The sequence below is a fragment of the Protobothrops mucrosquamatus genome, unplaced genomic scaffold (genome assembly GCF_001527695.2).
Source record: "Protobothrops mucrosquamatus isolate PMUCROS unplaced genomic scaffold, P.Mucros_1.0 scaffold336, whole genome shotgun sequence".
In the NCBI taxonomy this organism is placed as follows: Eukaryota; Metazoa; Chordata; class Lepidosauria; order Squamata; family Viperidae; genus Protobothrops; species Protobothrops mucrosquamatus.
The window spans coordinates 362,998-378,214 of NW_015386674.1; the positions used below are offsets into that span (position 1 = coordinate 362,998).

Here is a 15,217-nt window from a genome sequence, read left to right on the forward strand (position 1 = left end):
TTTTTGGCAGCAGTGTGGCTTTCCAAGGCATCCAGTGTTGGAAAAACCCTGCTGTTGACATTAACTCTTAATTAAGAGAATGCTAACTCTCTTGATAAGGAGAATTACCATAAAATCATAACAGTAGTATTGCCTACTGCAAATTATTTGACAAAATATTTGATAGAGCAGAGTTGTCCAATCTTTCTGACTTTGCAGCCTCGGCAGGGGGAAAGGGATGGTTCTGCATGAGTGGTGGGCAAGTGTGCGGGCACTCAGCTCAATTTGCACGAGGATGGGGGCATGCACTCTCGCTGCTCGCACAAGTGGGGATGCCTGCCACTTCTGTGGCCTGGTTCTGAACGGCTCAAGTCCCGGTAGCGGGCCATGGCCCAGAGGTTGGGGACCTCTATGATAAGAGTACTGAATATTTTGAGAGACAGGTGTTTCTGAAATTACGTATTTTTTTGGTTTCAATATAGTAAATTATTGACATAAGGAAAATGAGAATTCTTCCTGCCTTTCAGACAGGATTTGAATAAAATTTGTCTGCTTTAAGGGAAACAGTGTCTTGAAGAATTCTGTATGTACCGTCTCTAGATCATTCCAGCACTCTGACAACTCTAGATGGCTTAGAGCAGGGCTTTTCAACCAGTGGTACGGGTACCACCTGTGGTACATTGGCACCTGGCAGGTGGTACGTGACCATCCTAGAAAAGTGGTAGTGGGGGAGGGGAATGAGCTGAACCAGTGGCAGCACCGCACAAGCCGGAGCGAGAGACAGCTGGAGCTGCAGGGCTGTCAGGACTCAGTGGAAGCGCTAGGATCAGCTCCAGGCTCCAGCTGGAGCTCGTCACTGATCCTGGCGCTTTTGCTGAGCCCAGAAGCGCCGATCAGCTGGAATGTTGCAGCATCTCCAGCTGATCGGCGCTTCTTCGGGGCTGTCAGGGCTCAGTGGAAGCGCCAGGATCAGCGCCAGGCTCCAGCTGGAGCTTGGCGCTGATCCTGGTGCTTCTGCTGAGCCCTGAAGAAGCACCAATTAGCTGGAAAGCAGCACTGATCCTGGCGCTTCGGCTGAGCCCAGAAGAAGCGCCGATCAGCTGGAATGTTGCAGCATCTCCAGGGTCTTGTGATTTACATTCAGATGCTTGGCAACTGATTCATATTTATGATGGTCACAGTGTCCCAGGGTCATGTGAAATGACCAAAACCTGCTGCAACCACCCAGCAGATGGGGGGAATAAAAACTAAACACCTCCCACCCCACCCCCGCTGCCAATCCTCAACAGAAATGCTCACAACAATGAAAACCTCGGACAGGAGGAAGAGCGCCGCTGGGTGGGCAGGCAGGTGTCTTGCTCGGCTGTGGTTTGGGGTGGCACTTTTTTCAGTGCCATTGTAACTTCGAATCGTCACTAAGCGAACTGTTGTAAGTCAAGGACTACCTGTACTTTTATCACTTTTTTCCTTTTTTTTTGGTCATCACGTTTTTGATACCTTGCTAGTCGACTGGTGGTACTTGGATATTGCCATATCCTAAAAATGGTTCAATGGGTGAAAAGGTTGAAAAGCCCTGGCTTAGAGGATATATGAAAGATTAAAACAAGCAGAGTATGTTATCTTCTGGAAGTCTCTAAGTCTTTTTCATCCTATAATAACTGGACTCCCAGCTTTGCTTCTTTTAAACAATTTATTTTAAATAAGAAATTCAGTATGTTGCATCCCTTTAGCGTAATCTGAGAAGTAAGCCCTCTTTAATAAACTTGATAATTATAGAGTCTGATTTTCAAGTTTTCTGAGCTATGTACAAACCACAATATTTTACAAAATTATCTAGCTTTGAAATGAAAAGTGCAGCTAGCATTAACAATCTTCTTTTATATCAAGTTTGATTATAAATATTATAGACTAGTGTCTGTGACACATCAAACATTTTGAATTTCAAACACATCCTGCCCCAAGCCTAGAACAGCTGTTCTGCCCAAACTGAAAGAGCCCCAACCTGGCGTTTTCACATCTCAACATTGTCATTGAAATATTTCCAGTGATATTTCAAAATTAAAATGTTTTGCTTAGAAGTATAATACATGGCATAAGATTAATATAGTACTTGCATTTCCTTCCTTTCTATCATGGAACTCACAGTCCTATATACAAGGTTCTAGTATGCTTTCCTGGTCAGTTTCAGCAAGGTTACTGAATTATATCCCTTTACTTCTTTGACCACAATAATCAGTGTGTTCTTGCTGCTGTTTGCACCAAGACAAATAAGTCCATTTTTTTCCTTCCAATTTCAGCATCTAATGAATCAGCTTTGTGCTAAATTAGGCTATCCCTAGTTGCACAGCTCTTCTTAAATGAAATTAATCACCACAATGCCCCATTATTAAAAGTGTTCAGGCTCAGTGTTCATATGCTATAGCTCAGGAGCCCCCAACCCCTGGTCCGCAGACTGATATTGGTCCGCGGCCTGTTGGGAACCGGGTTGTGTAAGCCAGGGCTTTTCAACCTTTTCACCCATTGTGCCACTTTTAGGATATGGCAATATCCGAGTACCACCAGTCGCCTAGCAAGGTGTCAAAAACTTGATGAAAAAAAAAGGAAAAAAGTGATAAAGTACAGGTAGTCCTCGACTTACAACAGTTTGCTTAGTGACTGTTCGAAGTTACAATGGTACTGAAAAAAGTGGCCCCCCAAGCCACAGCCGAGCAAGACGCCTGTCCGCCCGGCGGAACTCTTCCTCCTGTCCGAGGTTTTCATTGTGGTGAGCATTTCTGTTGAGGATTGGCAGTGGGGGTGGGGTGGGGGGGTGTTCGGTTTTTATTCCCCCCGTCTGCTGGGTGGTTGCAGCAGGTTTTGGTCACTTCACATGACCCTGGGACACTGTGACCATCATAAATATGAATCAGTTGCCAAGCATCTGAATGTAAATCACAAGACCCTGGAGATGCTGCAACATTCCAGTTGATTGACGCTTCTGGGCTCAGCAGAAGCACCAGGATCAGTGCTGCTTTCCAGCTGGAGCCTGGCACTGATCCTGGTGCTTCCGCTGAGCCCTGACAGCCCTGCAGCTCCAGCCATCTCTCGCTCAGGCTTGTGTGGTGCTGCCACCGGTTCAGCTCATTCCCCTCCCCCGCTACCACTTTTCTAGGATGGTCGTGTACCACCTGCCAGATGCCAATGTACCACAGGTGGTACCCGTACCACTGGTTGAAAAGCCTTGGTGTAAGCGGTGGGCACACACGCAAAACCATCCCCAGAGGGGCACTGCCACCGCTGGTCCGCAGAGCTGGAAAAGTTGAGGACCGCTGCTATAGCTCACTTGAATATAAATAATGTACTCCAATACGAGGATATAGTTTTAAAATTCAAGTGTTCTTAAAATCAATTTTTTTTATTTTATTTGCTATTCTAGAGCTTAGGCATGATCAAACTATATTTAATTAAACATTTAACTCTTCAAGAAACAATGCCAAATCTGTGAAAATAGGAAAAGCACCTGAGCCTGATGAATATTCTTAGACATTTGAATAATGCATCTATTGACAATTGTATTGCCCTAGGAATACTAGAGGTTTATAATGAGTCCCTTTAAAGTCTAGTTTTCCCAGCCTCCTTCAGTAAGTCTTACGTAAATCTTCTAAAGGCTGGTAGAGACCTAAGTATGCAGGTTATTTAATGAAAGTGTCTCTGGCATGAACAATACAAACAATACATCTCTGCCATTCTTCCTGTTCTTCCCAGAGGCCAGAATAACATTTAAAAATGGCAAACGTTTGTCAGAATGAAGTTACCCACGACTTTGTTAAAGGTGTAAGGAACTGCGGTAAGATTTAAAGTATTCAAAAGTCTCAATGTTTTACAAACAAGCATTTAATAAAACATAAAAACATAAGCCTTAAATCAGTTGACTATATAGGGTTGTGGGGGGGGGGGAAGGGTGCCGTAGAATTCATCTACACCTCTTGGCTCTTTCCTTCTCAGTTTTATCTTGAGGAGAAAAATAGAACGAGAAAGATTTCACCAACACTGCAAAGCAGTATGATATTCATATCTACTCTAGGTTTGTACGTAGTCTATTAAGTTAAAAGCATGGTTTAAAACTAGCATTTTCTTTGGTGGGAACAGAGTATTTGTTAATGAAATTAAGAGTGTCTCAACAACCCCTGTCTTAAAATTCCCCCAAGCCCCTGCCCCAAAGGTGGTTTTTACAAAAGTAGATTCGCTTCTGTTGGTTCTTCCTTTCAGGGCCTTCTTCCAATAAGATCACCATAACAAGATGTCCCCGGCAGTAACTCCATCTCAGCTGTGGATACCCAATAACGGTCATGCCGTACTTTCCTCTTCAATGGGGCTCTGCAGCCATGGGGGATAGCCAACCCCTTTGCTAGGCACCTCCTTTGGGTTGTGAAAGAAAGAAGTGTCTGAAGAGTCATGTTCTAGGAGAGGCCAGGACAAGACATTTGTATTAACTGATGTATCCACAAGGGGCTCTGGATCAGGGGGGGCAGCAGTAACATTCTCCTGGCCCGATGCACTCTGAGAAGGTTCACCCAGCTCAACAATGTGCGACTCAGGAAGAACACTGCATGCTTCCTTTCCTGGGCTGCTGGTATCGTGGTCAGAGTCTCCCGCCCCTTCAGGGATGAAGGGAATGCTGTTACTGCGCATCTGCTGACTGGCATGCCGGGTACACGTGCAGTCAAGGGCATGCATGTCCTGACAAAGGCAGCTGTAGGTGTTTGATGGTTCTGAAACACAGCTGTTCTTGCGCTTCAGCAGAGAGAGACGGCGTCCAAAACCTCCTGAGGTAGGAGCAGTAGAGAGCAGTCGGTTCAAGAGGTGGGCAGGCACATGGCGGCTGTCTTCAAAGCCCTCGGCAATCTCCTCCAAAGGCTGGAACTGCATATCCTCCTTGGCCAATCTGGAAAGCGAGGACAAGCGGTTGAAGGAATTTGTTCAACCATTCAGCACTAACCATAGATACTTCCATTACTAGAAAGTAACAGGGCTTTCCTCAAGTGGGAAATGCATAGTCACGGTGCTTGTACAATTACAGTCTCAGCAATGGGAAGCTTCATGCACACTGGGAAAAGATTGTTGATCTATCCCAAATAGGGAAAACCCAAACGGTACATCCCCTGTGCGCTCCCTCTTGCTTCTTTACCAGTTAATCATTTATTACTACTACTACTACTACTACTACTACTACTACTACTACTACTACTACTACTACTACTTTTTGCGCCGCACAAAGAAAAAAATCCTTACGTCACATCAAAAGTGGAGCCTTGGAATGACGGCTGTTGCAGCAGAAAAACTGTAGCTGCCGTATAGGGGGCACGTGGGTTTGAGGCATCCCAATATCTATCCTTCTCCAGGAGAGGCAAATCTGCATACATCTCATCCACAGCCATCATGGAGACCTTCAGAAGAAAACCAAACATGAAGAATCCCTTTTGCAGGCAGACAGTACTGGCGTTTGCCTGTCTGTTTGTCAATATGTATCTAGGATATGTATGTACTGGGGTAGGGAGGGATAAGAATCTCAACTGTAGGACAGGGGATGGGTTTACAACTATTGGACCATGGAAAAATTCAGCTCCACTGAACATTGCTTTGTCAATTCTTAGCAGAAGAGGAGAGGTTGGGGGTTACCTGGAAGTTCCTGTCAATCAGTAAATTGGTTTCAAAGTCATCGTCATCCTCTCCAAAAGGGTTGATGAGTTGCTCAGCCACCTGCAAAGATCCATAGTGAGACAAAGATTGCTCCTCTCACAGTCTCTGTTTCTAACCTTGTGCAGAGCCTCCCAATCTTCTGCCAATTATACAAATAGATGGAGAGAAGAAGCTAAACCTAGAACTAAGAAGAAACTTCCTGACAGTTAGAACAATTAACCAATGGAACAACCTACCTCCAGAAGTTGTGAATGCTCCAACACTGGGAGTTTTTAAAAAGAGATTGGACAATCATTTGTCTGAAATGGTATAGGGTTTCCTGCCTGAACAGGGGGTTGGACTAGTCACTAGAACCTCTAAGGTCCCTTCCAACTCTCCTGTTCTGTTCTGTTGTTCTGTTCTGATCTCTTAGCTGTTTTTCCTCTGCCTCAAATCAGATTCACTGGCCTATCATCCCTGAGCAATTCTCTACAGCAGCCTTCCAAGGTAAGGGATTTCAGTCATTCCCTCCTAAAATTACCATTAATCATATTGGTTCTCAATAGTGAAATGACTGGTTGGCAGCCACAGTAGTTGGACATAATGAGGACTCTTGTTGTCCCAAAGGTGCTTTTTCCAAAAGGCAACTGGACTTTCTTGATTTTTTTTCCCTTTGGAAACATTTCTCATCCAAGAAACATCCAAGAATTGAAGAAGCTTCTTGGATAAGAAGTGAAAAAGAAAAAAAAAACTAAGGAAGTCCAGTTGCCTTTTGGAAAAAGCACCTGTGGAACAACCATGACCTGGATGATTGAGAATCTCCATAGACAAGAACTCCTGTTCAACCCATCTGGGCAAGATCTGCTTGAAGAAAGCGATGTAGGAAATGCTCCAGCAACCACTACAAATTAACCAGCTCCATTCTATCCTACCTTGAGCCATCCAAAGTAGAAGAAAAACTGAAGCAGGGTGAAAACAGGAATCCACAGGTCTAGGTCATGTCCTTCATAACCTTGGGCTGGATCGAGGAACTGCCTTCCAATTAGACAAGAAAAGAAGAAGCTATATACAGCAATGGTAACCACCTATGAGAGCAAAGAGAAAAGGGAAATGAAAAAGTGGGGAGCTTCTTTGCTCAGATGAAAGGATTTTTTATTACAATAATTACTGTAATATGCAATTTGGAGTGCAGTTTAATCCTTGCTTAATCATCTCTCATTCAGAGAATTAGGACTGCTAAGGAATAGAACATATTTCCAGTCTCTTTTTAGGTCAATGTTAATATAAGAAATTATGATGATTCTAATTTTCAGATTATACATTTAATTCCATGATATTTTAAAAACCCTAAGATAATTTACCATTCCCTATTTAGTTACCAGTGGGAATTAGGTCTATATCTCATGTAACACTGAAAAATAGAACAGTAAAGTTCCACCCCCCCCTTGTTATCCACCAATAATTTATGCAGAAAGGCACTGATAACTAATTTAAGTACCATTAGTTACTTTTTTAAATCATCCTGAGTACATTTCTTAAGGCAGTGATTGCAAACACACGGTTAAAGTAGGGCTATTCTAGAGTAAGTTAAATATCCTTGGATTACTAGGTTGTAAAGGACAGCATTGTAACTCTGTAGATAAGATGTTAGGTTGCTGGATGTAATTAACCAGTAGGCAAACCAAAATTAAATGTCCTGATAAACATACCTGATAAACATGTCGGCCATAAGGGAACTTCTGCTCTGATAGAGTTATTGTGCAGCCAAGTACTCTGACATAGAGTATATATTATCCATACCACTCATGACACGCCTGTGTTTCACATCTTAAAGTGTGAGAGTTTTAAAATGTTCTAAACGTATCAACTCTACTCTATGGCCAATTTTAGCTGTGGCTTTGGTGGCTTGCTGGTTTTAGACTTTGTACACTATCTTTCAAGGCAAAAGCTTCCTTAGGCAGTTACATCAAATGAAATGAAATAAAATAAAATAAAGCTATACTACATTACATATGTAATCATTGTGTCAATAATCCACAATTCAAACTTGACTAGGGTTTTAAAGCAGTCAATTTTTAAAACAACAGCAACATACTAATTATGCTTGAAACTATGATAATGATTTTGGCTACCCAAGAATAAGCTATAATAAAATCAAGGGCAGAATTAGTGCAGATGGTACAAAGAAGAAACAGTGGATCGTATACTCAACTCATACAAGAAGATCACACAAACTGATTATAAACACAACATAACATATTCAGGAAAATGATTCACGGAGCTTCTATAAAAATTACTGTGTACCAATAATGAAAAATTAGTGGGAACATAGACTTGAGAAAAGTAGTAAAAAAGGGCAGGTTAAAATATTGTGGGATTTCCAAATAAAATGTCTTGGCTCATAACACACCAGATATAACTATGGTTGAAAAGAAGAAAAGAAAGTGTGGGTAACTGATGTGGCAATACCAGGGGACAGTAGAATAGAAGGCAAAGAATTGGAAAAGATCAGAAAGAATCAAAATGTGAAAATTAAAACAAACCGACTTTGATGGTCCCCGTACTTATCAGCACACTGGATGCCATACCAAAAAAAATATTGGACGGCACTTAGAGAATGTGTGTGTTGACAAAATTTCCATCTGTCGATTGCAAAAGACCACACTGCTTGGATCCGCACATACCGTATATTACATAATATGTTACAAGATCCTCAATTCAATGCATATGAAAGCCAACATAGCTAAAGAACCAGCAGCTGCGATTTGACATTGTTGTGAACATATAATAATATATTAAACAATAATGATACTGTTAGCATAGGATGTATGAGTTAGAAGAGGTTCTTGCAGGTCATTCGTTCATCCCTCTGTTCCAACCAGGACTCCCCCAGTTCTCCTCCCTTAAGCTCCCCTTGAGCTTCTCTTTTAGAAGCTGACTATTCCTGGCTCCAGTAACTGTTCTTCATGGGGCTTCCTTTCTAGGTATTTTATCATCCAGGTAACTTCCTTCTGAATATGCTCCAGCTTATCCATATCCCCTTTAAAGTACAAGCATCAGCTCTTAACACAGAACTCCAAATGCAATCTAAGTAGCAACAGGGTACAAGGGAACTGTTATTTCCTATTGTTTAGGCACAGCGCATTAGTTGTTTAGCTGCTACATTAAGTTACTTGCTCATGTTCAAACATTGGGGTACTCTTATACCTAAATTCTTCTTTTGTGCCCTACTGTCAATTTGAATTTCTCCAGTCCTATATCCATTATATAGTTTTCATTATCCTAGTTATCACACTTGTGCATACTCCTGTCTGTTGAGGTCATTTTTATGATTTTTGTACTCTACGTTTTTGGCCAATCATTTTAGCTTGGTGTCATTTGCAAAATGTACAAGCATAATTCCATCTCATTCTTCAAATCAAATTTGTAAAGTAGAACTGAACTGATGATAGAGTTCTGGGGATGCCACTTAGCACTTCCCTTCAGAATGATACAGAATCATTCACAAACACTGTTTGGTATGGCTGTCAGTCAATTAAACATCAATGCTTTGTACAAAAACTATTTGTGTGGAACAGAATTCTACAGAGATTCCATCTCAATTGTTCATTAATCTGATAGTAACCTTTGATTTCTACTCTATACATTGCTGCAGAGACCCCGATGCTGTTTTCCCAGATATGGACTACAACTCCCAGAATTCCTAACCAATGACCATGTACATTGGGAATTCTCAACATTCCGGTCCCAATATATATAATGAGAGCATTAGCAAAGAGGAAGTAGAAGATAAGCTTAATTGTTTTTCTCCTCTCTACTGATTTTCTCTTAAAAGTGCAATCCCTTACATTTATAAGAATATTCTTTCCAACTGCACTCTGAAATCTGGACAAACAACTGGTTGCCTAGGATACAAATGTGTAATAGTCTAGAGAGCCACAAAACAGAACTGCTAGATGCAAGAGATGGTAAACCTTCCCATTACCAATTTTCTCTTAAGTCTGGTCATAATCCTTTAATCTATCTTAAACAAGAGGAAAAGGACACACAAACCAGAAATGCCAACAATAGGATATGCTTAATCATTCACCAGTGAAATAACATTTGTGTACTCAGTGTCTGACAGCTTACCTGAGTGTATACTAATGGTACACTGATCCAGTCATAGTGGTAAAGCATGCTGCAGTTGCCACGAAAGTGATTCAGTTCCTGGAGGGAGAGTGCAATCATCACTACTTGTGTGAGGCATGAGAACTTTCTACAACTACATATGGCTTTCCACAATGCCTTCAGGCATATGAGTAGCAATATATGACCGTGACTTTTTCTGGAATGAGACAGAAAAATGTGATCCGCTGATTCTCAGTGACTTCAGAAAAAAAATTGGCTATATATCTTCCAACTTGGAAGCATGGTGTTTCAGTAGTTCCATCGTCTAACTCTGGAAAGTAGGGTTAAGATATTGTTCAGCGGTCTTGTGGTAGTTACATTGTAGATGTTGGGAACTGCCCGTTAGGCTGGAAGGAGGGGTCAAGAGAGGACCTAGCTTTGAGTCCTTAGTTGAATGCTTTGCTTAATTAATTAAATTATATATATATATATATATATAATATATATATATACCACTATCCACTAAGGAAGATGTAATAAGAATAAATATCTTACAGGAGTAACCTTAACAAATCCATAATTTCTGGTGATTACCACATTGTTTTCAAGGTTCTCACATAGCTTCCTTTTTTTAATCTATTCTGTGTTTTTCCCAAGTACTAAGATTATATAGCCTTGGAACTTAAATAGCATTCCTAACTTTTGGTCCATTTAAAATCTAATTGGAACTTGGATGCAAGATCTATTGTTTGTTCCAGATGAACATGTATATTCTACTTTGGATGTCACCCTCCTCATCTGGGACAAAACAAATGATGGCTAGGATGAGAGTTGGTGATGATGGCTCAGTGACGGTTATCAATGCATCTCAAACAAAACTTCTCCCGGCCCTCCTTTGCAACACTAGTTCTATAGAACAGAAGCAGACAGCCTGGTGCTCTCCAGATGTTTTTGGACTACAATTCCAACAATTCCATGCTGCTAGTCATCTTGAAGGGGACTGATGCGATCCTTCTAAAATGCCAGGTCTCTACTGTTATAGAAGAATTTTAAGCATTATGGATGGCTGAGAAGGTGCTTGGAAATGTCAGAACTTCAGAAATTAGAAGTTTCTGGGAAGTGGAAATAACTATTAAACTTAGTTTAAGTTTATAATTCAAATGCTAGGATTCCCAACCTCACCTCCATGAGCAACTTGAGAGCACAGTTGTCACGTATGCGGCCTTCTTTACGTGCCTGTGCAGCTAAGTTGGTAAACCATATGCAGGGGACCCAGTATCGATTGTAGGAAGAGTTGAGATTTTCAAATTTCTTGCGTTCCTCACGAGTCATGAACCCTTGAAGCAGATGCAAAGAAGCAGATTTATATATAATGCCACTCATGCAAGTGGTGGAATTTCTTTAGGAGACACAATATCAATTCTCATGCAGACTTCCATAGCCTAGCCCTAAGATATTCAGGGTGTATGGGTCTATAATATTATTGTCTCCATTGGCTCTACCGATTACAGTTAATGACCATGTAGCCCAATATATCTGGATTGTACCAGGCTGAGTAAAGCTGAAAACAGTGCATTACAATGGCATTTGCTGGCAACACTTTCCAAATTAAAGGATGTCCTAAACAGTGCTTACTTTTATTTTCTCCATTTTTCAGAATGTTCCCGTATCATCACTTTAGGTCAACAGGAAGATGGGCCTCCGGTGTTACCCTTACCTGCTTCTACCACATGGTCCATGGTGGGAAAGCGCTTGAACACAGCAATGCTGACTGAGCGCAAGATCAAGACAGCTGATAGACTGCAATAGCGCATGAGTGTCCGTCGATAAAGCCGTCCCCTCTCATCTGCACCATGCACATTTCCAGAAATGGCACACATCAAGCGATCTGGCATTGGCATGCTGGTATACTGGCTCCACCAGCGGTTTACTACCAGTGTTACATAGAAGCCTGAGTGAAACCAAGAGATAGGAAGATGTTTATTCATTTATTAAAACTATATTCTGCCTTTTTTCTCAAATTACATTAGAGCATGACCTCCACATTCCAAATCTCATTGGAGGTAGGATTATATTATTATAAAACCCAAAACAGGTTCTAAAAGCCAAAGCTCAGCCATGCAAACATGTAAACAACAAATTATAACAAAAGTGTTATAACAAAATGTGTGAAGTGTTTTTATTCAGTTTTTTAGCCACTGCATTCTTATTTGTATTCCACATTGCTTATTCTCTTTTCAATAGTCAGTTCAGCGTTTCATGCCCATTTAGCATTCTCAGTTTTTACGGAACTGTCTTAGATCCCATTCCTTTCAAAGTTTTTATTTGTAATTCCTTTTACTCCCTTTACTCATTAGGAATCCAAGAATTCCTACTGCATTCTTATAATTCCATAAGAATCCATATTCTGCAATAAAATTCATTGCTAGTGTACATTTCTCTGAGTAGATGCCCTGTGTTTTCCTCTGAATACTGACCAAAGGCCAAGATTTTGGAATTAAGAAAATTCCAATATCTTGGGCAAGATTTTACTTTTTGCTTTTAGAAATAACTGTAATTTGCTTAATAACCAGTATCCTTTACTGTGCCATTCCCTTGGCAGGATGGGAAAATGAAGGACGGAGGTTCATATTCGAGTCTAAAACTAGAGAGCTGGGAAAATTTCATATGTAAAAAAAATCGCTGCATTTTGCTCATTATCCTCGAAGCAGATGAAGAGTAGGTAAAGAGTTGGAATGGAAATAGCCAGAGGAGGAGGTTGAGAAATCAAGCATCTCACCCAAAACAAAGGAGACAGGAATGAGATTGGCATAGTTGTTGCAATAAATGACCACCTTTTCGAAGACCCGTTTCTGATCTTCTTGTAAGACATACCTAGAAACAGAAAGGAGAAGACCAAGATTAAGGAAGAGTATTATTTGGCAGTGGCTGGCTTCCATGGACTTGGATTGAAAATTGGAATAATTGAAGGCACCATGTATCCACCATAACACATCATGATAGACTGTTTTCACACATTTCTTAATCATCTACATTTGGCTTACTCATGTTTCAACCTCAACACAGTTCAACCAGGAAGAAAAATACAGACCTATTCACACAGTGCCCCAAACAGGAGAAAGTGAGATCTCTTTTGCTCAAATAGGCTATAATGGACACAAGACATTTCATGAATCAGGTTAATTACACTGTTGTTGAAAAGGGGCAACACCTTATTTACATGTAGCCTCATCACTTACTTTTATGCTACAACTGGGCCAGTAATTGAGCCAAGTTTATATAGCAAAGTTATACAAGAATTATTTTAACAATATATATCCTCGTGCCAAAATACACTTTCCGGAATGAACAATGTCCTTGGGAATTTAGTATGGTATTGTATAGTAACTCTTCAAATTAGAAAAGGAATTTCATAAAACCCGAATGTGCAGGTGGACTATTAATGACAACCCAAAGCTCTTGGGCTGTTCTGAGAAAACAGGAGGGAAAGGATGCCTACTAATATCCTGATTTACCGATAAGTCAGGCTTAATCCCAAATAGGAAACCGAGAAGACCAGGAACTCCTTGTACAGCAGTTTATAGATGCTCCCACGCCAGAGGCTCAGCAGTTTGTAGAAGCCACCAAAGCGGGCATTGGCCACCCGAGCTGTATATGTAACAGTCATGCTAGGCAGAAAGAAGCTCAGTGACTCTGCAATTGAAGGAGACACAGAATTACGGTAGATCTTAGTACATGCAAACCTCTCATGCAGATCACCTTCTCCGTTTCTCACAACAGGACTTGCAGCAAAGAAAATGTTAGGTTCTTTCAGAGCCTTTCATTCCTTTTGGACACAGCAGCAGCCTCACCTTTGAGAACTTAGGTTGCATTCCCCAACCTGATGCCTTCCAGAGTGATGCCTTCCAGATTGATTCCTTTTGCCTCAACGCTTTCCCACAATGACAAGGAGAAACCCTGCGGGGAATCCCTTGCAAGTCCTACTGAAAAACTCTGAGGATACTCTGTTGAGATCACTCCCTTGACTTTCAAATGGGTGTGTTTGTAAAAGAGCTTTTCTTGCCTCAGCCCCTGTCAAAAGTGCTTTTCCATTGGAAAAAGTGATAGTTATGAACAGGGAGTAGCATCACTGGGGATGAGTTATTACAACATCCAAACTGCTAATTGTCATGCAAGGAAGAATACTTGTTACAATGGGGAGATTAAAAAAAAAAACTCCTCCCTTTTACAAAACTGCTGGTTTTAACTGGGTAGAAGAGACAGGCAGGCCCTCAAGCCATTTTTCCATGGTAATTCAGCTATCAGCTAAAAAGAATAGCTCTGATTTGCATCTTCCTTTCTTCTTTTATGTTCTCTACAATGGCACAGAGAAATCAGATACCACCTGGCAATCAAGAATGCTCCTCAGACAATACCTAGCAAATCAAAAGACAAGGAACAATTCTATATATTTTTCTCCTTTTAAAATAACACTAAACATTAAAAATGGCAGGGAAAGACAAGATTGCAACTGGAAGATAACATTATCTGAACACTGAAATGATCGTGTAAAGTTGTGCCAGCATTTGCAGAAGATTGTATAATACCGGGTACACAGAACACCTTAGGCTAAGATGTGGTTGGCTACTTTATGGTTCAGGGTTAATTCAGTAAAGTGCAGTTTGGATTAGCACAATTATTTGTTATAACAGATAGACAAAAGCAAGAAAGGTTTATGTCATCTTAAAGATGAACATTTATTGCCACATTGCTGATCAAATTCTGCTGTGTATAAAGTTGGTGTTAATAAGGTCACAGATTCAGGTTGACATCACTTAACAAGCACAACTGGGATAGGCAACACCATCACCTTCAGAAACACATCAAGTGGCACCTTTTGACCTACTGAAGGTTCCTCAAAGAATAGCAGGCATATCAGTCCTGCTCTACCAGTTTAATACTGGAATGACCCCTGCTTTGAATTTAAACAATCCTCACTGAAATAGCTTAAAAGCTTTCAGCATCAGACATTACTGTATAATGCAATGGTTCCCAAACTTTTCTATACCCCGCACCCCTAGAACGCTTCTGATATATTCTCGCAGCACTTACAAAAGTTCAAAATAACGTCAACGAATTATGCATACTCACTATAATTTTGAAAACCCAAGTTTTTGCACACACACCCCAGAATATCATCTCGTACCCCCAGGGGGTGCGAGCACCCCTGGTTGGGAACCCCTGGATAACGGGAAACACAGAATACCTGATCAAAAAGTACTAATCATTGTTTATGCATCAAATGTGGGTCTGTCATTTTTTTTTAATTTCAGCATGATTATTCTAAGCTTGATAATTTTTATGCCTTAGTGCATTGGTTCATATCTAAGCCTTGTTAGATGCAATTGGAAACAATCTCATATTGCTACATAACATGCCGCCTCTCTTACATATTCTATTTGGTTTTCTCTGAATCAAATACTGTATGATG

The 15,217-nt window shown here is 40.9% G+C and overlaps 1 protein-coding gene across 1 annotated transcript; it reads right to left on the reverse strand.

The window, feature by feature from the left end:
- Positions 1-4,305: 4,305 nt before the first annotated feature.
- On the reverse strand, positions 4,306-13,414 carry BEST2 (bestrophin 2). The gene is made up of 9 exons (XM_015815337.1): positions 13,263-13,414; positions 12,527-12,621; positions 11,465-11,698; positions 10,930-11,084; positions 9,769-9,846; positions 6,570-6,722; positions 5,638-5,718; positions 5,251-5,405; positions 4,306-4,903 (listed from the first exon to the last, which is right to left on the reverse strand). Exons 1-9 carry the CDS (start codon positions 13,412-13,414, stop codon positions 4,306-4,308), a joined length of 1,701 nt encoding a protein of 566 aa, XP_015670823.1.
- Between the last annotated feature and the right edge of the window lie 1,803 nt (positions 13,415-15,217).